Source organism: Phoenix dactylifera, chromosome 7 (genome assembly GCF_051530095.1).
Source record: "Phoenix dactylifera cultivar Ajwa chromosome 7, Ajwa_hap1_PhDact_Kaust_v1.1, whole genome shotgun sequence".
Taxonomy (NCBI): Eukaryota; Viridiplantae; Streptophyta; class Magnoliopsida; order Arecales; family Arecaceae; genus Phoenix; species Phoenix dactylifera.
In genome coordinates this window covers 8,732,007-8,756,354 of record NC_143196.1, presented here as the reverse complement: position 1 = coordinate 8,756,354, position 24,348 = coordinate 8,732,007, and the positions used below count along the sequence as shown (strand labels likewise).

At 39.2% G+C, this 24,348-nt stretch overlaps 1 protein-coding gene across 3 annotated transcripts; it reads left to right on the top strand.

Moving 5' to 3' along the window:
* The first annotated feature begins 201 nt into the window (after positions 1-201).
* On the top strand, positions 202-24,348 carry LOC103715922 (MATE efflux family protein). Of its 3 annotated transcripts, none has more exons than XM_008803720.5 (15): positions 202-638; positions 853-927; positions 1,082-1,203; positions 2,452-2,661; positions 2,822-3,012; positions 4,402-4,537; positions 18,832-18,928; positions 19,115-19,215; positions 19,633-19,796; positions 20,749-20,820; positions 20,927-21,043; positions 21,266-21,361; positions 21,464-21,585; positions 23,474-23,593; positions 23,795-24,348. In XM_008803720.5, the coding sequence occupies exons 2-14, from the start codon at positions 875-877 to the stop codon at positions 23,517-23,519; spliced, it is 1,527 nt and encodes a 508-aa protein (XP_008801942.4). In that variant the 5' UTR covers positions 202-638; positions 853-874; the 3' UTR covers positions 23,520-23,593; positions 23,795-24,348. The 3 variants fall into 3 exon arrangements, with proteins under 3 accessions (XP_008801942.4, XP_008801941.4, XP_008801943.4); XM_008803719.6 differs by having other exon boundaries at positions 328-638; positions 717-927; XM_008803721.6 differs by having other exon boundaries at positions 425-638; positions 717-927; positions 21,266-21,371.

The following is a 24,348-nucleotide window of genomic DNA, read 5'->3' as shown; positions in this document are numbered from 1 at the left end:
TTAAATGAAAAAAGAGACCACTGGGAGAATCTTACATTGGTGGTGGTGGGAAAATGACATGCAGCGACTGGTTCGCTCGCACTTTTTCTCCCTCTTTTTTACTATGAAAAGGATGTGAATGTGGATACTTCGTCTTTATTCGATGTAGAATGTAATAAAACAACGCTCAGTCTAAAACCACATGACTTAGTTATCGGGACTGTTGTTCTCAACTTTTCTCACCTGGGTTGGAACTTAGGGAGGAGGGAATGGTTTCGGTGGCTTCTTGCAGTGCAACTTCCTGGGTGGGGAAGGCTATAACTGAGGCAGGCTCTTCACCTTTTCTCTACTCTTGGGTAACTGTGTTTCATGTGAAGCGTTTTTGCAAGGTGGCAACTACCCCCGCGCGCCTCCACATTCCTCCCCCTCAGCTTTAGAGGACTTCACCTACAAACAAACAAAGTACCCTCTCTCTCTCTCTCTCTCTCTCAACAAACAAAGTACCCTCTCTCTCTCTCTCTCTCTCTCTCTCTCTCTCTCGGGGAGTGGAAGGTGGGAATCTCGAGGAAAACGTACGCTTATCTCGTGTCACAACAAGGACTGGAGATCGAGCGCGCGCTGCTGAAAGTTTGTTGGGCTCTCTAGTATTGTAATTTAAGGTGGTTTTCTGGCTGTTCTTCTTGTTTCTTTCTCTCTTTTTTTTCACTCAAATCGTTAAATGATTTATGGTTGGATAGAGGAATTTGAACTGCTATCTACAAGTATGATGCTTTCTCCTGCATGTCAAGATTGAGCAATTAGCTGTTCATGGGGGGAGTTTATTCCACTCGGAGTGATCATTTGTTATTGAGACATGGATCCTTTGAATGATAGGCTGTTTGACTCCACCTTCTTGATGTCTGAAGAGCGAGCAACATCCCCTCTTCTTATCTTCTTCAAAGACGCAAGGTAGCCATATGGTTAATTCTAGCTGCCATGCCAGTAGTCAAAAATTTATAATTTGATTGCATGCTGCATTGGTTTTCCTGTTTATTTGTGATGATTTCTTGGCGGGTCCAGTTTTTAGCTAATCATTTGTTATTTAATTTCTTGTATTGTGCAGGCAAGTCTTCAAATTGGATGAGCTAGGATTAGAGATTGCATTGATCGCTTTCCCTGCTGCATTGGCTTTGACAGCCGATCCTATTGCCTCTCTAGTGGACACAGCATTCATCGGCCAGATAGGTTAGTTTGCCCTTCTCAGCTTCTCGTTGCATCTTATGATCATGCTTTTGCTAATATTATATGAATCATTTCCTGCAAGTTGTTTCTATGCCGGTTGCTTTTTCAAGACATGGATCAAATTCATGTTGAAGAGATCTCTTCTTCTTTAGCTCATGCGATCCTGTCATCTCTGATGATGAGATGCAAATCTGCCCCTGGTTTGCCGTGGATGATGAATTTGCTTGGCTTTAGAATGAGATTTCTGTTATCAGTTTGCGCGTAAGTGTTCCTAGGGTTTAAGTTTATGATCAATGAAGAATCAGACATATTTTATGAGCTTCTAGCTACCAAAGACAAATACCAAGTCAGAATCAGCAATAATGTTTTGGTTGTAGCATGCGGGAAGTGTCTTTCTATTTCTCCTCTTTGATGGCTACACCATGACTTACTCGACTTCCTAGATATGTGAGTCGACTTGTTCGAAATTTAGACTCGAGGTTTATTCACAACATCCTGGAAACAGGCATCAGTTTACTAGTCCATGCCACCTGAATATGTTTCTTATCATATAGTTCCTGCTTTTTCTGAGTTCTCCCCCTTAGAATATTTTGGTTGTTCTTCAAAGTTGTCGCTCTGTCTACTCTCTGGATACGTAGTCAACGAGATATCTATGGAGATACAAGAGGCCACAGGGAATTACATTGTCCTGCATGAATTATTTGATGGAAACGCATAAATTGCTTACAGGTTTACTAAATCTCACTGTCCAAACTATTAAGCCTTCAACATAATATACGAAGTACGAACCTTTTAAATACTTGACCTGCCACTGTTTTAATATTATTTTTGCGTTGCAAGGATTTTTGATTAGCTTACCTGAATACTGTTGTTGAGCATTCACATATTTGATGCAGCCATTATGGGCTATGTAATAACATGATGAGCAGTTCTTGTGGAGTACAATCTCTGAAATCTGCAATGGAGTGACTCTTGCCTTTGTCATCTAATTAAAGGCCATGATTCAAATACTTGGTTATTAGATAGTTTGTGCGCTGTCTGTGGTAGTTTGCCCACGAGTTTGAATTTTTGTCCATTCTGGCGTGACAAATTTTCCTTAAAGGAATGCTTGAGGTTCCTTAGTATTATCCTTGAAAAAAGAAAACAGAGTTCCTCAATGATTTTTTACTTACCAGCTGCTGGTTTTAGGTTTTAATTACCTTGAAGAATAACTAGTTAAGCCCTTTTCTTTTTGTTAATGTATTACAACAGGTCCAGTCGAGCTTGCAGCTGTAGGTGTCTCCATTGCAGTGTTTAATCAGGTGTCAAGGATTGCTATATTTCCTCTTGTTAGTGTAACTACATCTTTTGTTGCTGAGGAGGATGCTACCTGCAAAATGGCCAATGAAGAACTTGAATGTGGAGAACATGAAGGGCCACTTTCTGTAAATAGTGAAATGAAAGAATTGATTCCTCAAAATGGTATGCGAATACGAAATTTTTATATGTTATAGATGATGATTGTAGCTAGAAAAACAAAAATGGCAATTTATTTTAGATTCTCGATGTTTCATATATTCCATTTTCTTTGTAACTTTGATGAGAGTGATAGCTCTCTATAATTTTGTCATTGCTTTATCAGATCCTGAAAGGACTGTGAGCAACTCATCTTCCTGCTCTGATAAATCTACATGTATCATACCTGGGCGTGAACGGAAACATATTCCACCAGCATCTTCAGCATTAGTCATTGGTGGGATTCTTGGCCTTCTCCAAGCTCTCATTCTCATTTCTGGAGCAATACCTATCTTGAATTTTATGGGTGTAAAACCTGTGAGTATATTCTCTATGCATATTGCAGAATTTTATTTGAAATTGTTTCTTCTCCATGGTTTCACCTGCTTAATGATGCATGTAGCTAGAGCATCATCGTAAAGTTTTAATGGTAAAATAACTTCTGTTGATTCAAAACTAAGGGCCTTTCTGGCATTGTTGTTCTTTTTGTGTTAATGAAATATTGCATTGATGTTGAAGATAGCATTTGCACAAAACTCGTGCTATCCCTTGCTTTTGTTTTCACTATTTTTGGAAGCAATAAATCTTTGATTGCAAAAGCTCTAAAATTTTGCAAACAATTTGTAACAAAACAAAAGGGTTTCATCATATATGTTGTTCAGTCTAGTTCATTTTCCTTCTTATATTTTTTGCAAAAAACACAAAACAAGAGCAATAGCAAATGGACCTTAAAATGTTTTAGTAGGTTCAGTACGAAGAAATATGTTAATGGAGCAAGATTCAGGACCAAAGTTGTACTGGCACAACATCTGTATGCCGCGAGTTTGGCATGCCACTGCATGCGATATACCACAATCCACAACAATGCATGACTCAACAAAATGAAACTGTATCTGTAACATAATTTGTAAACTTGAATAAATGGAAGACTCCAACGTTGTTATTAAATGAAAAAAGAAGAGTATTATTTCTTCTAAATACTTATGGAAACACAGAATAAATAGACTATTTTCTGAAATGTTGAAGAGCAAGGGCACACATTTTTTTCTTTAGAATACAAGGCTAAACTAATTCTCTTCTTAATGGTTGCGACTCTGTTAATTACACAATTTCAAAATAATTTCTCAGTCCTGTGTAGGTATACAGATATGTAAGGCAAGAAATACATAATCATAAGCATCTTTCCTTTAATTAAACATCAATATTTGACTCTCTCTTTACCATCATATAGATCCTATTTGGGTATGCATTACATAGTATTACACATGATGATACACATATGTTATAGATATGCAAGCATCCATGCATACGATTATGCTTTGTGTGTTCACCATTCATGTTTTCAAATATTTACATCTATATTGATGATGTGGAATCCACTTTCGCAAGAGCAAATACTCGGGTCTCTTCTTGGATATGTAATTAGTTGAAACATGTTGATTGGATAATACTGCCCATTTTGGAAATGATCTTCAGTATGTCATGCTTATTGGTCTAAAAAAAAAAAATCTGATGCTACTGGCTTCTTGGTTGGATCCATGCAAGAGTTGGCTCTTTGACTAGGAGGGCTAGTCCAATGTCTTTATTGCCGAAAAATTTAAAGAGAGACCAGTCTTTCTACTTATCTATGTTACATGTTTCCAACTTTGTTGAAAACTGTAACATGAGCTATTGCTTATATAATAACAGGGCCTTTTGTCTCAATAGGATTCCCCTATGTTGACCCCAGCATGTCAATATTTGACTTTGAGGTCTCTTGGTGCTCCTGCTGTTCTCTTGTCTTTGGCCATGCAAGGGGTCTTTCGAGGATTCAAGGATACAAAAACTCCTTTATATGCAACAGGTAAGAAAGAAAATGAATATTCCTTTTATATTGCCCCTTCTTCTTCTTCTTTTTCTTGTTGAAGAATGGCCCTAGCTCTTGCATTAGAGCGTAATATTCCCATTGTTTGGTTAAGTCATACAGTATTTCCAGGTTTCAGTTATCTCAGATATGAATGAAAATTATAACATCTACCTAGATTATACATTATTCAATAATATGGAATTATTTTTGCAGGATAAGGATGTTAAGTCATACACTATTTCCAGGTTTCAGTTGTCTCAGATATGAAAGAAAATTATAACATCTACCTAGATTATACATTATTCAGTAATATGGAATTATTTTTGCAGAAAAAGGTTGTGAAATCTTAACACTATAGTATATCATCCATCTCTATAGGTGTTAAATATTCAAGATTGCATGCTTGGGGTTTTCATGAAATTTTGATGTTAGTTGTCACGCCCCAAATCCGCCACTAGGTCGGCCATGTGACACGGCCGCACACTCTCTAGGGCAGAGCCCTAGAGAATATATTAGACCTGAAAAACTTATTACATCTCAATATCCATGAATAATAACGGCCTTAGTTCATAATGAATAACAAACTTGTACAAAATTACCAGATTCATTCATCTAACTGGAAACAAGGATGCTATATTCCTTCACCCATGATCTCAACTATAACCAAGTACTATGTAACCTCAACTCTAAAAAGAAAATGCAAGGAAGGATATAAACTTTTCCAGCCCAGTAAAAAATCCGAATCGCTACACCATAACTAATAGAAATATAATCAAATAAATAATACCAGGTAAAAAGAATATCATATCAATACTTGAAAAGCTCATACAAATAGTATGCTTATAAGTCCTTATTGTTATCTTATCAAAAAAGTGCGCGCGCACGCGCGCATATGTATATTGAAAATTAAAATAAGTAAAGAATCAGGGTTTTACCTCAACTTTTCATGCAATCTATATCTTGTTTAGAAATCATGGTATGAGGATCCATGCGGGTGTGTGTTTAGTCCCAAATCGATTATTCGCTGGGTAGATCTTCGGTACTTATACAGGATCAAGAAGCCCAAATAATACCTTCCGGCTAGCCATTTTGGGTGAGGTTCTGGGTTGTTACAAATGGTATCAGAGCGGATCCAGCCTATAACCTATGTGAACTAGGAAACACTGCAGTACGGATTCATTGGGGCTGACTAAGGACCGATCATGGTGTTTGTAATTAGATTTGAACTCGTAGCCTGACGAGGACGTCAGGGCTTGAATGGGAGGAATATGTGAGGACCCATGTGGGCGCGTGTTTAGTCCCACATTGGTTATTCGCTGGATAAATTTTGAGTACTTATACAGGATCAAAGAACCCAAATAATATATTCCGACTAGTCATTTTGGGGGAGGTCCTGGGTTGTCACACATGGTGTCGAGAATCTTGCTCAACTGTTCCTGTATCTTGCAAATCATTTTCGTACACTACCAAATACATTATTAAAATAAAATTATAAATTGATATTCAACTATCTAAAATTCGTTATTGGGTCCACTAGGGTCTACCATTCCCCCGATCCCTCGTCCACATCTCTTCAGCCTATTAGAGAGAGAGGTTCGAGAGAGGAGAAAGAAAGAGGGAAGGAAGAGAGAGAAGATAATGTTGGAAATTATGTCCTAAATCCAATCAATTGTTGATTGTAAATGTATTTGAATCAATTATAAATAACATGGTATTTATTCATCACCAGAACATCTTCACAAACTCCGATGTGATGAAGTCCTTAGGACTGGTTTGTGTAATGAAATATGATTTTGTCACACAGGTCCTTAAATGTTCATGACCGTATGATATACTATTAATAGGACGATAGTATTATCGGGCATAGGTTATTGTGTATCATAATTGTTGGTTGTCTTCCAAACCAAAGAGTATAGAGATACTAGTATGGTATACAGGTGAATGGTAGTGTACGTTCACTGAACGTGACCAATTAACGGACTCTCTCTTGTCAAGAGTTGTTCCGAGTGGATATGGGTATATGTATCCTTTAGACTTGAGGTTGCAACCGGTGGCTTGCAAGCAACTCACCGTACTTTGGTGCCGGACTACCTGGATTTCTAATCCAGCGACGAAAGATTTCTGGGTCCAGTCAAGTACTTGTGGTAGTCAGTTGCAGATCAAGATGGAATTGACTTTCCTTAGGAATAAGGGTGAATGCCTTGTGTTTTCAATTAAGTAGTACTCTGGCCAGGAAAAGTCATATCTCTATCACTTGACTTATTGAATTAAAACATATTTCTGGATGGATCATTTCAGGGTAGACAGACTCTGAACCCACCCTGAGCATTTTCTGGTCAAGAGGATGAATTATGTGGTAACCATAGTCCATAGGTTATAGAATGTTGCTTTGCATCTATTCGGCCTATCCGGTCGTCGGGTCCCATTGCTAGATGGTTACTTCGATTAGTGCAGGAAGTGTTCTTGTACTACCGGCTTAGGTTCGAACCTGTGAGGTCACATGCTTAGAAGTTTCTGAATTGATCAAATGGCTGATTGACGATTGAGAATCGTCTAGAGGTAAAATAGTCAATGTGATTGACTGATTGCCCTAAGCAATTGTTGCTTGGAAAAGATTGGTGATTGGATCACTGATTATACTCAATTTGATTGAGTAATAGAGATTGGGCTTGACCAAATTCAAATATGATTTGAAATTAGTAAAACTATAATTGACACCAAAATTGGTTTGGTGAAAATGTCTAATTTGCCCCCAACCAAATCAGATTTGGCTTGAGTCAAATTGGATTAAAATCAGTTATGATCCTAGTATGACTAGGATTTCTTTGCCTATATGGGACCCACATACTGTATGTGGGACCCACGTCCTGCCTATGTGGGATCTACATACTGTATGTGGGACCCACGTTCTGCTTAGGTGGGACCCACATACTGTATGTGAGACCCACATCCCGATCGCCCTCCAGGCCACGTCACCCCTTTGCATGCATGACACGTGGTGGAGCAGGATACCTCTTTTGCTTGCATGTGTGACATGTGGTGGGCCTGGACACCTCACACTCCTCCTGATGTTATCCATGACCTCATCTGCCTTATGAGGTCATCCATGACATCGCCCTCTAGGCCACCTCACCCCTTTGCATGCGTGACACGTGGCGGAGCAGGACACCTTTTTTTCTTGCATGTGTGACATGTGTCCTGGCAGGACACCTCATCGGACACCTCACCCTCTTCTTGGCCTATAAATAGGCCACCAATCTTCCTTCTTCTCTACACATCAAGAGCACTAGAGAAAGAGAGTGAGAGGAGAGAGTAGCTCTGAAGGTGAAAGCCCAAGAAGGAGTTCTTGAGCTGTGAAGGTCCATCTTCTTCCTTCTTCTACCTTTCAGCCATCCTGCTGCTTCCCTGCGAGCTAGCACTCTCCGAGAAGTTGATCATTCCGGAGCCTCGCGTGGACGAGTCATCGAGGCCGGACGCTTGTGCGGCTTCGAAGCATCCTTGAAGGAACCCCCTTCTAAAGGTAAGAGATATGATCTCAATTACAGTTGAGATATGATCTCAATCTTCAAATCACAAGAAGTTGTGATTTAAGCATATTTATTTGAATCACATAATCCTCGAGATCTGAGGGCTTTGTGATATTTGGTGTCAAAGCAAAGGATTAGTGGAGACTATCTAATTTCTGGAAACTCTTACACGTGATCATGTGACGAAGCGTGGCTCTCCATCCGAGGGCTCATATGATGAGTGCTTTGATAGGCACACGCGGGTGTCACCCTATGTATTGGGACTGAGCCCGCGCCACATGTGATGTGCAGTTGAAGACTGTCTTCGACTGGTACCAGAGTCAAAATATCTAAAATATCAAGCATGTTATGGGTTAAAATGTTTAACCCATTCTTTCCGCATAAAATTTTCTGAAATTCATGCTTAACCCTCTGCACGCACACTTACAGTGGTATCAGAGCCTGTCCAGGTTCTTTGTGATATCAAATATCTATGCAAGATGTGATCTTTTACATATGATGTAAACTGATTATATTATTTTATGATGTTATTCATATGATGAATAGACATGTTTGTATGCATGTGGAAACCATTTAACTTGAACATTAAAAGGGGTTTTAATGATTCAAAGTTGTAATGCATGCAAAACCAAGATAAGACATGAATAATGCAATACACTTAATTGTGAATTAAGTATTGATGTAGATCCTAGATTTTAAATGTGATTTAAACATCTAAGACATTGCATAAATTATGGGGGTAATGGGTTATCTAAATCAAATCTGGTTGGGTTAGACCCAATGGTCAAAATAAAAATATGGAAGAATAACTAGTCAAATCTAATTTAAAAATGTTTACTTTGGATTCGATCAAGGTAACTCTTGATCTTTGCAATAGTTGTAGTTGATCAAGTCCATGTCTCTTGATAAGACCAAATGGATGCTGATTTGGGCTCCGCGGTTGAGCACTGAGTTTGATATTGATCGCATTAAAATTGATGAACCAGTTGGTGTCTAAGGCAACTGTTATCAGTAGGTTTTTAATTGGGAGCTACTTGCTGGGTTTCGGTCCAGTCAAGTTAATGGCATACCCTTCCGCTGATTTCACTTACCTGGCCATCTAGGTGAATTTCTTTTGATCAGATCTCTGATTAACTCTTGTTGACCCATGCCAAATAAGGAAATCGGTCGGACCGATTTAGGTGCACTGACTCAAACCTGTTCTTATTAACCTCTGATTTGAAGAAGTCAGTGGGAGGATCAAGGTTAGCTTTTCTTATTTCATAAAAATCCTCTAAATTATTAGGTTCTTAAAAATGGTGCGGTTAATGGAAGATGACCGTGTCACAGCCTCCCATTGTGTTGAAATGATAATGAGTCCAATATGTTTATGATCATTGGAGGCGATACACGCCTGGTGCTAATCGGCTGTTGGAATTGTCACTCAATTAATGTTGAATCGGTTGCATCCATTAAATAGGTGGTCAGGTGAGCCGAGCCACACTCGGGCTTGGTCATCTACTGATGTGATGAACTTATTGCAGCAAGATGATGGTTGGACCTGACCAGATTTTTCATTGGAGGTGACACACACCTGCTGAAGTGGCCTGTGGCAAAAGGATATTACTGGGAGTTATTTGGTGAAACAATTGGTTATGAACCTATCCTTAGAAACAGATGGGTTAGCCGAGACACACTCGGGCCCATCTGTAGTCTATGTGGATTCCGGTACCCACTAAAGAATTAGGAGTAATTCTTCGGATTAAAGTAGAGGCTATTGATTCGTACAAAATGGTGGGAGGATCTTTGGACTAAAATCCAAATTTCTTGATTATATTGATTCATTTACTGATTAGGCTTTGTTGTCATTCTTTGCAGAAATGGCCACTCAATTGTCACTTAGGTCATTATTAGATAATGATAAGTTGACAGGTCCCAACTTTTCAATCTGTCTTAGAAAGCTTAAGATCGTCCCGGAACACGAGAGGACCATGTATATAATTACTAATCCGGCACTTGAATTGCCTCCTGCTAATGCACGGGTAGCAGTCCGTGACGCTTACCAGAAATGGACGAGTGATCGGATCACTGTCCGGTGCATTATGCTAGCGGCAATGAGCGACGAATTCTCGCGGAGATTCGAGAGTGCTCAGCCGAACGAGATCATTCAAGTGTTGAATGAATCGTTTGGCGTCCCTGATGACGATAAAAGGTATAGTACTAGTTGCTGTATCTTCAACGCCAAACTCAGGGAAGGGGCCTCTGTTACGGACCATGTACTGTACATGATCGAGATGATAGAGCGCCTGGGCAAACTCGGCTTTTCCCTGCATGAACAATTGGGAAAGGATGCGATTTTCAATTTCCTGCCTGATTCCTACCGATCATTCCTCACTCATTATAAAATGACAAAGCCTGTACTCAACTTCCATGATCTTTTGGGGTTGTTGCAGAACTTTGAGAAGAACAACCAGCTCAAGAAAGGGCCGGTTAATGTGGTTGATGGTGGGGCAGGACATCGTCCCTTTGGGAAAGGGAAAAACAAAAATAAAATTAAAATTAAAAATAAAAGGAAGAGAAAGGTGCTAAGTGTCGGGACATCTTATCAGATGATAAGAAAGCGGGCTGACTCTAGAAAGGCGGTGTGCTTCCACTGTTAGAAACCGGGACACTGGAAAAGGAACTATCCTCTGTATGTAGCCACCCTTGATCTAAACAGGCCCAGGAGAAATGAGCAAACAGTTGCTGGGCAAGGTACTTATATGATAACTCCTTGTAATTTTTCCATATGTGATAAATTGACCTGGGTATTGGATACCAGAAGTCCTTATAATATTTGCAATTCATTACAGGGACTGCATGTCCATAAGAGATTTGAGGATAATGAGAGGTTCCTGAATGTTAGAGATGGAAGGACAGTTCCGGTTCTAGCATTGGGAGATTTTAAGTTAGTTTTCAATTCTCATGTAATCACCTTAAGTGACTGTCACTTTTGTCCATCGTTCTTAATGAACGTCATTTGTGTAGGGCTTTTAGCCCAAAACGGTTATGAAATATCAATAAAGAATCGTTCTTGTAATATCATTATGAATGGTGTTATTATGGTTGATGGACAATTAATAAATGGCATTTACACTATATCACATCCTGTTAGTGTAATGTACACATTAAGTAAGCGATCCAAGATAGATAATGTCTCTGATACCTACCTATGGCATTGCCGGCTAGGACATATTAACAAGAACAGGATCAACAAGTTGGCCAAGTTGGGTATTTTGAATATTAATGATCTTGAATCATTTCCAACTTGTGAGTCTTGTCTTCTTAGTAAAATAACCAAATCACCCTTTACTGGAAAAGGTGAGAGAGCCATAGATATTATAGGACTCGTACATATTGATGTATGTGGACCTATGAGTACAAGTGCCAGAGGAGGGTACAACTATTTCATTACGTTTATAGACGACCTGTCTAGATACGGGCATGTGTTTCTTATGAGGCATAAGTCCGAGTCTTTTGAAATGTTCAAATTATACCGTAACGAAGTAGAGAAACAAACTGGAAAGTATATTAAAATTCTTCGATCTGATCGAGGAGGAGAATATCTCTCCAGTGATTTCTTGACTTATCTGGAAGAGAATGGGATTCTGTCTCAGTGGACCCCTCCTGGAACACCTCAACATAACGGTGTATCTGAAAGGAAGAACATGACTCTGTTAGACATGGTCCGGTCCATGATAGATTTCGCTAGCCTGCCTTTATCCTTTTGGAAATATGCTCTAAAATCTGCCTGCTATATCTTAAATAAGGTTCCTAGTAAATCTGTAATTAAAACTCCACATGAGATGTGGATTGGGCGTAAGCCAGTGATCACTCACCTAAGAGTTTGGGGGTGTAAGGTCTATATCAAGCGTTTGAAAGTAGATAAGCTGGAATCCAAGTCTGATAATTGTTTCTTCGTTGGATATCCAAAAGAAACCTTAGGGTATTACTTCTATAATACTGATACGCAAAAGTTGTTTGTCTGTAATAGGGCTGTTTTTCTTGAGAAGGAGTTCCTTGGTGAAGAAGCGAACAGCTTTGATGTTGCACTTAAGGAAGTTCAACGTATAGAAGAACCAGTACAGACTAAAGATCAGATTTGATTAGATCAGATCCAGAACCCATTATAGAGACATCCGTAAGGCGATTAGGTAGAGTACCGCATCAGCCGGACAGATACTATGATTTTCTGGTCCAGGACGGCGAACCTGTTGGTCTCGTTAAGAACACAGAGGATCCCGTCACCTACATGGATGCTATGCAAAGGTCTGATTCTGAGAAATGGTTTAATGCCATGAAATCCAAAATGGACTCCATTGAGGTCAATGATGTATGGACATTGGTTGACCCACTTGAAGGAATCAAATCCATTGGGTGTAAATGGATCTTCAAGAGAAAGAGAGGCGCAGACGGAAATGTGGAAACCTACAAAGCCCATCTGGTTGCCAAGGGATTTCGCCAACATTATGGCATAGACTATGACGAGACGTTTTTTCCTATGGTAATGCTAAAATCCATTCAGATCATGCTTGCGATAGTTGCACATCTGGACTTAGAGATTTGGCAGATGGATGTTAAAACCGCTTTTCTGAATGGAGATTTAGAGGAGCAGGTGTATATGATACAGCCTGAAGGTTTTATTTCTGCAGATGAATCTAAAGTATGCAAGCTTCAGAAGTCCTTATACGGACTAAAGCAGGCTTCTCAAAATTGGAACATACGCTTTGATACGGTGATGAAGACGTATGGCTTCGTTAGGAACGGAGAGGAACCTTGCATATATAAGTGGGTAAATAGTTCAGTAGTGATGTTTCTTGTACTATATGTGGATGATATTCTTTTAATAGGGAATGACATTCCTGTACTACAGAGAATAAAGATTTGGCTGTCATCACAATTCTCCATGAAAGATCTGGGAGATGCATCCTACATCCTAGGGATGAAGATCTATAGGGATAGGTCTAAAAGGTTGCTTGGGTTATCCCAGTCCACGTACATAAATACTGTGCTGAAACGATTCAGCATAGAAAATTTCAAAAAAGGCTATCTTCCGATAGGTCATGGAATCGCTCTTTCTAAAGGAGATTGCCCGACAACTTCCTAAGAAAGAGAGCGTTAAGTAGAATTCTATATGCCTCTACTGTGGGATCTATTATGTATGCTATGACATGTACTAGACCAGATGTGGCGTATTCACTAGGAGTAGTGAGTAGGTACCAATCTGACCCAGGAGAGAGCCACTGGAAAGTTATAAAGACTATCCTCAAGTATTTGAGAAATACTAAGGGTAAGTGGCTTGTTTATGGAGATACTGAGTTGAGACTTGTCGGTTATACTGATTCAAGTTTTCAATCAGACCGTGATGATAGCAAGTCTGTGTCTGGTTATGTGTTTACCCTGTTAGGTGGGGCCGTGTGCTGGAAAAGTTCCAAGCAGCATACCGTGGCAGACTCTGTATGCGAGGCTGAATACATTGCTGCATCTGATGTCGCCAAAGAAGCCGTCTGGTTACCAAAGTTCATTGCTGAGCTAGGAGTTACACCCTCCGCTGATGGACCAGTCTCACTATACTGTGATAGCACTGGGGCCATCGCTCAAGCTAAGGAACCAAAGGCACACCAGCGCACCAAGCACATTCTGCGCCGGTATCACCTTGTTCGTGAGATAGTAGAACGAGGTGACGTTGATCTTCAAAAGATTGACGGGAAGGATAACTTAGCCGACCCCTTCACTAAAGCCCTCAGTGTAAAGGAGTTTGACCATCATTACTTGAAGATGGGTATACGATACTGTACTGATGGGCTTTAAGTCAAGTGGGAGTTGTTGGAAATTATGTCCTAAATCCAATCAATTGTTGATTGTAAATGTATTTGAATCAATTATAAATAACATGGTATTTATTCATCACTAGAACATCTTCACAAACTCCGATGTGATGAAGTCCTTAGGACTGTTTTGTGTAATGAAATATGATTTTGTCACACAGGTCCTTAAATGTTTATGACCGTATGATATACTATTAATAGGACGATAGCATTATCGGGCGTAGGTCATTGTGTATCATAATTGTTGGTTGTCTTCCAAACCAAAGAGTATAGAGATACTAGTATGGTATACAGGTGAATGATAGTGTACGTTCACTGAACGTGACCAATTAACGGACTCTCTCTTGTTAAGAGTTGTTCCGAGTGGATATGGGTATATGTATCCTTTAGACCGGAGATTGCAACCGGTGGCTTGCAAACAACTCACTGTACTTTGGTGCCAGACTACCTGGATTTCTAATCCAACGACGAAAGGTTTCTAGGTCCAGTCAAGTACTTGTGGTAGTCAGTTGCAGATCAAGATGGGATTGACCTCCCTTAGGAATAAGGGTGAATGCTTTGTGTTTTCAATTAAGTAGTACTATGGCCAAGAAAAGTCAAATCTCTATCACTTGACTTATTGAATTGAAACATATTTCTGGATGGATCGTTTCAGGGTAGACAGACTCTGAACCCACCCTGGGCATTTTCTGGTCAAGAGGATGAATTATGCGGTAACCATAGTCCATAGGTTCTAGAATGTTGCTTTGTATCTATTCGGCCTATCCGATCGTCGGATCTCATTACTAGATGGTTACTTCGATTAGTGCATGAGGTGTTCTTGTACTACCGGCTTAGGTTCGAACCTGTGAGGTCACACGTTTAGAAGTTTCTGAATTGATCAAATGGCTGATTGACGATTGAGAATCGTTTAGAGGTAAAATAGTCAATGTGATTGACTGATTGCCCTAAGCAATTGTTGCTTGGAAAAGATTGGTGATTGGATCACTGATTAGACTCAATTTGATTGGGTAATAGAGATCGGGCTTGACCAAATTCAAATATGATTTGAAATTGGTAAAACCGTAATTGACACCAAAATTGGTTTGGTGAAAATGTCTAATTTGCCCCCAACAAAATCAAATTTGGCTTGAGTCAAATTGGATTAAAATCAATTATGATCCTAGTATGACTAGGATTTCTTTGCCTATGTGCGACCCACGTCCTGCCTATGTGGGATCCACGTCCTGCTTAGGTGGGACCCACGTCCTGCTTAGGTGGGACCCACATACTGTATGTGGGACCCACATCCCGATCGCCCTCCAGGCAACGTCACCTCTTTGCATGCATGACACGTGGCGGAGCAGGACACCTCTTTTGCTTGCATGTGTGACATGTGGTGGGCCTGGACACCTCACACTCCTCCTGATGTCATCCATGACCTCATCTGCCTCATGAGGTCATCCATAACATCGCCCTCCAGGCCACCTCACCCCTTTGCATGCGTGACATGTGGCGGAGCAGGACACCTCTTTTTCTTGCATGTGTGACATGTGTCTTGGCAGGACACCTCATCGGACACCTCATAGGAACACCTCACCCTCTTCTTGGCCTATAAATAGGCCACCCCTCTTTCTTCTTCTCTACACATCAAAAGCATCAGAGAAAGAGAGTGAGAGGAGAGAGTAGCTCTGAAGGTGAAAGCCCAAAAAGGAGTTCTTGAGCTGTGAAGGTCCATCTTCTTCCTTCTTCTACCTTTCAGCCATCCTGCTGCTTCCCTGCGAGCTAGCACTTCCCGGAAAGCTGATCATTCCGGAGCCTCGCGTGGACGAGTCATCGAGGCCGGAAGCTTGTGCGGCTGCGAAGCATCCTTGAAGGAACCTCCTTCTAAAGGTAAGAGATCTGATCTCTTTTACAGTTGAGATATGATCTCAATCTTCACTTCTTGTGATTTATGCATATTTATTTGAATCATACAATCCTTGGAATCCGAGGGCTTTGTGATATTTGGTGTCAAAGCAAAGGATTAGTGGAGACTATCCGATTCCCGGAAACTCTCACGCGTGATCGTGTGACGAAGCGTGGCTCTCCACCTGGGGGCTGATATGATGAGTGCTTTGATAGGCACGCGTGGGTGTCACCCTATGTATTGGGACTGAGCCCGCGCCACATGTGATATGCAGTTGAAGACTGTCTTCGACTAGTACCAGAGTCAAAATATCTAAAATATCAAGCATGTTATGGGTTAAAATGTTTAACCTATTCTTTCCTCATAAAATTTTCTGAAATTCATGCTTAACCCTCTGCACGCACACTTACAGATAAAGCCTTCTCCTCTTCTCAAATAGCGAGACATCTCCCCCCTCTCCCTGTCAAAACGCCATGGACGAACCCCTGGTTGGCGGCCCATAGCAATCCGGCCCTGGTGAGGACGGCCGGACCAGAGACATTGATGGCGACAGAGGTCGGCTGGACGGAAGAAAATGGGAAAGAGAATAGAGGAAAGAATGAAGGGCTCGGCCCTTCTCTTCCTCCTTTGCTTTCGCCGGAAGTAGGTGGCAGCCGCGGTGGCCCAGGCGCTCATCCGACGCCGGCCACAGGCGGCCGCATCCCTGGCCAAAACCGGCGGTCGGCTGCGGCAATGCTCGGTGGAAGAGGACCGAAACAGGGGTCCCTTGTTTCGGATGAAATCCGGCTGCTCGCCGACCCACATCCACAGCCACAACAGCCACCGAACCAGGAAACAAGGAGGAAGAAGACGAGGAACACTTACCTCGGTCCGGCGGCCCTTTCCGGCAAAAAATTGATGGTGAAGCTCGGGAAGAGGAGCTTAAATCTCGTGTCTTTCTTCGAGGACAATGCGATGGATTCAACGGCGGAGATGGGGAACCAAGTCCCTAATCTCACCCGACTTGTAGTTGGATTACCCCGAGTCTCTCGGAGTCACCGGCACGATCGGGGAGCTAGGAGTTTCTTTTCCACCTCTTTGGCCGATCGCGGTCGACCACGATCAAAGGGAAGATGGGCCTGGCCTCCTCAGGCCGGCCCATTAGCCTAGAGAACTGGGCTACTACACTAGTTCTTTAAAATCAATAGCATCATTCACGTGTTGTGCTTTGTTTTCTTATCCAAGTATTCAATTTTTATCTGTGGTGATAATTACTTAGAAGGGTACCTTCACCGCTATATCAACCAGATTCTGGATGTCTTTTTAGCTAATTATATACAATAATTATATGCAAAAATGCAGAATGTAGATATATAACAATTTTGTCAGAAGTATAGAAAGTATCATGTCTATAATTAATTATATTAGGTTATGCCAATCTCGATTTCGCTTTCATTTCTATCTTGTTTTTTTCTTCTCTTTTTATTTTTGAAGGAGTCTTTTGTTTCAATCAAGAATTGTTATTCCATCAAAGTGTCCTTTGTAGTTGAGTGCACTTGCTTCAACCTTGTACATTTTTGTAGGTCTGTTGACTCTTCAATTGTATATAACATCTCCTTCAGGAGGCATGTTCTCTTAATGCATATAAAGAAATCATTTAATTTGACAATCAACTTCTCTTACTTTTGGGACAGTTATGGAATAATTTTTTGGCTAAAATTCGTACCTCAAGGAAAATGTAGTTCCTTATGCTAAATCGTTCCTTCGTCCTCCAGACTCTTTCCAATGGCACAGATTAGCTGAAACAATGTCTTACTAACTAGAGAAAGAGAAAGGGGCCAAAAAATTGCCTGCAGGCATTGTTTGCTGACTATAGATGTTCCAATCACCTTACAGTGCACCGATTCAATGATCCAAATTTATGGATGACTTCTGCTCGTCAATTTACATAAAATCACCTTGGTTTGAAATTGCCAGAAATGGCCATATGGCAAGAATGGTTAGATTCCTCAATAATCGAGGGATGTTTTCTGGCAGGAAAATATTCAATGCATCCTATCAATAAGTCTTGCATTAGATGGTGGAGACTGACTATTGATAATCCTCTCTTGCAAAGTAATCTTTGAAGTCTTTAATGAATTAGAAGGATGGACTTGGGCTTCGATAGTATAAAACTGGTGAAGCAAGGTTCGGTGGTTACAAATTGTTGCAATAATCCACTTTGGTAGGGGGAATGCCAAGTTTATATGGTCAAAGATGGCAATCTCCTTATGCATAAGGGCCACTACCTAGTTATGGCCTTACCAATTTGGGGTTCTGGGAGGGACAACCTTGAGACAGGCCTAACCTTTGGTATATTTTGCACAAAAATGACTGCCCCGGAAATTGAACCTGCACCATTATGCTTATCAGCCCAAGCCTTTTGCAATTGCACCAATCAAGGTTCGTCGTCTTGATACGGGATTCCATATTAGTACCATGCTTGTACAGTGTCGGTATATCTGGTACGAGGGTCTGTTTAGCATGCGAGACTCGGTTTGCCCTATACTGAGTCTCGGTTTCATACTTGTATAGTATGCTACGCCCAGTATAGCAAACCTTGGAACCAAGCAATGGGCCTCTATGTATAATCTGTTTGAAGTATATATAATACATATAATGATGATAAAATTTTTCTCTGACAAGGACGAAGCTTACTACTAATGGATTCTTTTTCTACCACTGGCATTGGTCCTTTTCATAGACAACACTTGAAAATTTCTTTACCTTATTCATAGTATTAATATCCTAATCAATATCTATGCTTAATGTTCATGGATATCTTCATGTACTAAATTTAGTGGTGCATTTTGACACTATTTCTCTGTAAGTTTCGGCTAATACATTTTTATCTTTGAAGATTTTTGGTGAACTCATTTCCTTTTAGTTGTTTTTTAATAGTTTTGAATTCTAAACTAATAGTATTCAGTGTACCCAGTGTTTTGAAACTTTATTTGCTGTTTCTATATTATAATACTGTCTAATTAAAATAAATTTTCTGTGACAATTCAGTGGCTGGAGATGCAACCAATATTATCTTGGATCCCATATTTATGTTTGTTTTCCATTTAGGTGTCAGTGGTGCGGCTATTGCTCATGTTATTTCTCAGTAAGCATTTTTCACAGAAACATTACCAGCGATAATTTTTTTCCTTTTCGCTTATATGAATTGATGGAATACCTTGTTTCTGTGCTTATTGATAATACATTACTTTTCTTCTTCTTCTTCTTCTTATTCTTCTTTTTAAAGCATAATATATTACTTTTCTTATTTGTCATGTTTTCTGTATTCTAGATACTTGATTGCATTAATACTTTTGTGGAGACTGCTGAGAGAAGTTGACGTGTTACCTCCTAGTATCAAAGATCTGCAGTTTAGCCGCTTCCTGAAAAACGGTAAGAAATTGGTTTACTAGAATCAATAGTATGCTCATCATTAATTTCCTTGAATGCCATAGAATTTGATTCCCTATCCTGCACTGTCGATTACTTCAAGACTTGCTGTTTTACTAAAACAAATGCACATTCTTCATATAATTTATTTCCATGTCTTCAGCTCATGGAAAGTTATGATACTAGAATAGCACATCTTATAATATTCCAATGAGGAACCTCTGTATATTTAATATATCCTTCCTTGCACAAGATTATTGACCTATTACATCACTTATTACTTCGTTATATTTCCTTCTCCTCAGTTATCTTATATTATGTCATGTGGATGTAAGTTGCTCTTATGTCTTGAAACTTTATGATTTTATTGCTTTTTGGAAAGCTTTCTCTATTAAGTTGTGCCATTATACATTGTTTCAGGTTTTCTATTACTTGCAAGGGTAATTGCTGTCACATTCTGTGTGACGCTGGCAGCATCAATGGCTGCAAGACACGGATCAATTCCTATGGCTGCATTCCAGATCTGCTTGCAGATCTGGTTGGCGACGTCTCTTCTTGCTGATGGATTGGCTGTTGCTGGACAGGTCAAGAAACCATTTTTTCTTATATATGTTGATTGGTTGATAAATATCCTGTCACCAGAATAACTATAGAAAGACGACCTGTATGCGAAGTTCTTGGTGGTTATTCTTTGTCAAAAGCACTTGAGTCAGTTTGATAAGTTTTCAAGAGCACTGATTTACATCATCAGTTACTCATATGGCCAGACAACTAATGGGTTCAATATGTGAACAAAAGCCATACTACTGTGAAAATTGCACTTCCTGCTAATTCAATACCATCCTTCTAGGGCTTATTAATCATTCTGACAATAATAATTGCCCTTGGGAATATGATTTTTCACCACCATTATTACAAATACAAGTACACGAACACACAAGAGGTGTTTTGGATGATGATAGCAGGAATCTTCTGCTTAGGTGGTGCATGCATTTTGTAATCTCTTTGGAAACTCATCCCTACACCTACTTCCTAATCATTTCTTATTGAAAAGTTTTTTACCCTCATGCAAATCTTCTCCTGCACCCACACCTACTTCACATAACTAAGGGATGAGCAAGTTATAATATATGAGCATACCATGTTAACCTCCAAGCTCATTCATATGTGGAATCTTAATGCTAGAGAAACTTCACTGTAGACATGGTCTGTTTAGACAGAGAAACCAATATGCCATGTTTTTTCCAGGGCCCTGTTAGTACATTATTGAAGGAAGTATCTCTATGCCAACAAAATCCAACACCCAAAGGGAAGACCCAGACATAGGCTACTCACTCTGGGCCTTATGCCTGAAAGATTCTCTGGAATTTCTGAGACCTTTAGTCAGAATTCCTATTGATTAGAAATTAAAGACTTCCTGCCACAACCAATTCATGAAATGGTTCAATTGGTCGATCAGATTCATGGCATAATATGGAGCATCTCTAGTTCTAACTTTTATCTTCAACAAACTCAGTTATTTCAGAATCTATGCAGGCAATACTTGCAAGTGCATTTGCTAGAAGAGATCATTCCAAAGCAACAGCTGCTGCATCCCGTGTTTTGCAGGTAACTAGTTTCTAACCAAAAATTATTCACCTTTCCAAAGTGCACATGTTTTACGAATTTCATTTACTCAGAACCAACAATGACTTTCCTATACTATGTTTTTCAGTGGGGAGTGATTCTAGGTCTGGTTCTCTGTGTCATTCTTGGAATTGGCTTGCAGTATGCATCAAGATTATTTACCAAGGATGCCGATGTTCTGCAACTTATTCATATAGGAATCCCGGTATCTTAGCACCTTCAGTTTGGAGATATAAGTTAGGATAGATTCTGTTACAATTGCATTTGAATGCAGGAAACTCTTGGTGCAATGAAACCAAATTTGAACATCTTCAGAATCCATGCACCAATGTTCCCCTGTTCAGTGTATTGCTGTTACTAGGTTTCTGAGAAAATTCTATGTCATCCAGTTTCTAATATTGACTAAATATTTGCTATTTTCTTTCAGTTTGTGGCGCTTACTCAACCAATTAATGCCTTGGCCTTTGTTTTCGATGGAATCAATTTTGGAGCATCAGATTTTGCATATTCTGCATATTCTATGGCAAGTTGTGGCAAGTTGGCTTTGTTTTGTGATATAGATAATTTTTTTCTACTTCTTTTACTCCTTGTATATCATGAACTTATGATGCCTCTTTATATTCAGGTCCTTGTGGCCATTGTCAGCATCTTATGCTTGGTTGTCCTCTCTTCTAGTCATGGTTTTATTGGAATCTGGATAGCTCTAACGATCTACATGAGTCTACGAATGTTTGCTGGTTTTTGGAGGTAAATTTTCAAATATTATTTTTGAATATGTATTACATGATCGCTGGTTTTATTTATTTTTTAGATAGTTAAAAAATTAATAACCACATGTGCACCCACATATGTGGCTTGTGTACTAAATATGCACTATGTGATTCTTTGACTGCTAGCGTACTGCCTTTTAGATATTGTTTGTAACCATAACCATAGGCATCGAGCCTTATCTAACTATTTGCAGTTGGCTTTATGAATCTTCATTTGCCAAGTATTCCTATTAGGATCACTTTTGATATTATTTCATCCTTTTCCAGATCTTTACTCACAACCTTCATCCATGTTACCTTAGGTCTTCCCCTTCTCCTACATCCTTCAACACAAGTATCAATTCTTTTCTGAAGCCACTTCATAGATGATTTTGCATGCCCATATCATGTCAAATGATTCTCCATTACGTTTTTCTTAATTTGGAAATTCCTCCAGCTCAAGTATATTCTTTTAATAATATATAGTAAGGGATGCCTTAACATTCACATGTATCAATGAGTGAACTTGACGAATTCTACCACCTCACTCCTCTTTAACTTTTGAGATTCTTTCTTGTCTGCTGATAGAAATATTATCTTCTAATAGTTTCTAATCAGCACCATTTTAGTAGCCTATTCAATCACAGACGCTCTTTGATGCCGAGCAGCTATAATGATTTGCCTTTTCTGTCTTAGAAGTAGTGATATTTTAGAAGTATTTTTTATATTATTTTACAAGGAAATTGCAAATATATGAAGCATTTTATATTAAGTTTTCAGTAAGTGAAATATTAGAAATTTTAAATGCTCTATGAAGAGACTCGGGTGGTCTTTCAAAAATTCATAACCAAAACTCAAGGTGCAGAAATTTGGAAGGGCACATTCGGTCTTGAATGTGTCTGGTATCAGATTTGTAATTGAGTAAAAATCTACTTGTCTATCAGCTAACACCGTGATGACTTAGGGATTCTTCCAGGGTTGACATTACTGCTATGCATTATTAAGACTGATTTAAGAAGTGTTATTGCTTTTTAAACAAAAAGAGGATGACTTACCCAAAATAGGTTTGTTGTAATCGAGTGATGCTTTGACAGAATGCGACATGAAAAGATTATTTTGTTGATCTCCACTCAACTGAACACAAGGTTTCAGTGATGTCATTATCCTGTCATAGCTATCACCTTTGGATCTGTTATTTACTATTAAAACAGAAATAATGGCTGTCACTTGCTCAGTCCAGTGCTTGAATGACTTTTCTGGAATAAGACCATGGTTTCTATACAACCATGACTAACTAGTATAATGGAAATTAACTGCAAGATGACAGTGTTACTTGATGTCTTAACATTATATAATATTTTAATTTGATTTGTAAGTTTAATCTTAAAAGAAATACTGTATCAATTGGATGAACTGTAAAAGGTCTAGTACTGGCTGTTATTTCATACGTCAGCAATCATCCATTACATGCATGGATAACATGACAGGGAGGCTCTGCAACTGTTGTAACAGCTGTTATTTTAAACATTGGATGAAAATTATGTCCACAGATCCATTATGGCACCCACCACTAGGCATGTGACCTTGATTCTATTTAGATTACTCAGAATCCTACTGCAGTTTACCATAGGGATCCTTCTTTTTCTTGGTGAAGCTGTGTGGATCCTTTAGGGGATAACATTATATTATAATGCATTATCATATAAAGTATGGTGTATGATCCAAAAAAAGACAGAATATTAACCATGTCATTGTGGTGGAAGAACTGTTTAATAGGATATCAAACGCACAATCACAACAAGAGACCAGAGGATGAGCAAAGAAATCTAGGGTTTTCAACATTTTATGGTTTCTTGTGTTCCAAAACAAATGTTCAATGTGTGCAGGATAGGGACAGCAAGAGGGCCATGGACATTTCTTCGGAGTGTTTAAAGTCTTACCTTTGGGATTCCTTTCTGTCTTTCCAAATGTTTAGAATGTGATCTCTGTTAACTCAGTTATTAAAGGTGCGCCCACTTGTATTCCTATAGCTTCTTTGACTCTTATGGCATCACTTTTTGCTTCAGTTATCTGTATGTACAGGAATTCTATCTTCTACTAATACACTCCATTTATATGTCATAAATCAATATTAGTTGGTCGAACACCTAACATGTAAAAGTATTAAAAAATTGAATGCTATCTGAGACTGAAATTTCCTTTAACAGGTTCTTATTGGAAAGCTAGCCTTGACATAAAACAAGAGCATTACATGTCCTCTGGTCAAGGGCACTAGCAGTTTGCGTGGCAGTAATAATCCTTCGTACAGGCTATAGAAGGCAAGAACATCTAGACAATATGATGCCGTATATTTCATTAATCGAGCTGATATATTGGCGCACAAATTAAAGATCATAATTGATGTCTCAGAAAGTTTTGTTATGCTGAGAAATGGATCAATGTGCACAACAAAGTTATGCAGGATTCTTGTAAGACCATCTGGACAAAAATTTAGCCCATTTTCTTCCCCCTTAAGTGTAAAATCACTTGCTATCTATATTTGTAATTTTGAAAGTTATTTCAGTGGTTATGTGCTGTAAGAAACAAAGGGAAAGGTATTATGTTTAAAGATTTCCGCAGTGGTTAATAGTTGACAAATGATCAAAAACTTTTGTTCTGCATGTTTAAAAAAGACAACCATTGTACATATGGAATCTTGTGTATGTAACTATAATATACTCAGTGTACAAGTTTATAATATAACAGATTTTTTTTCCCGATA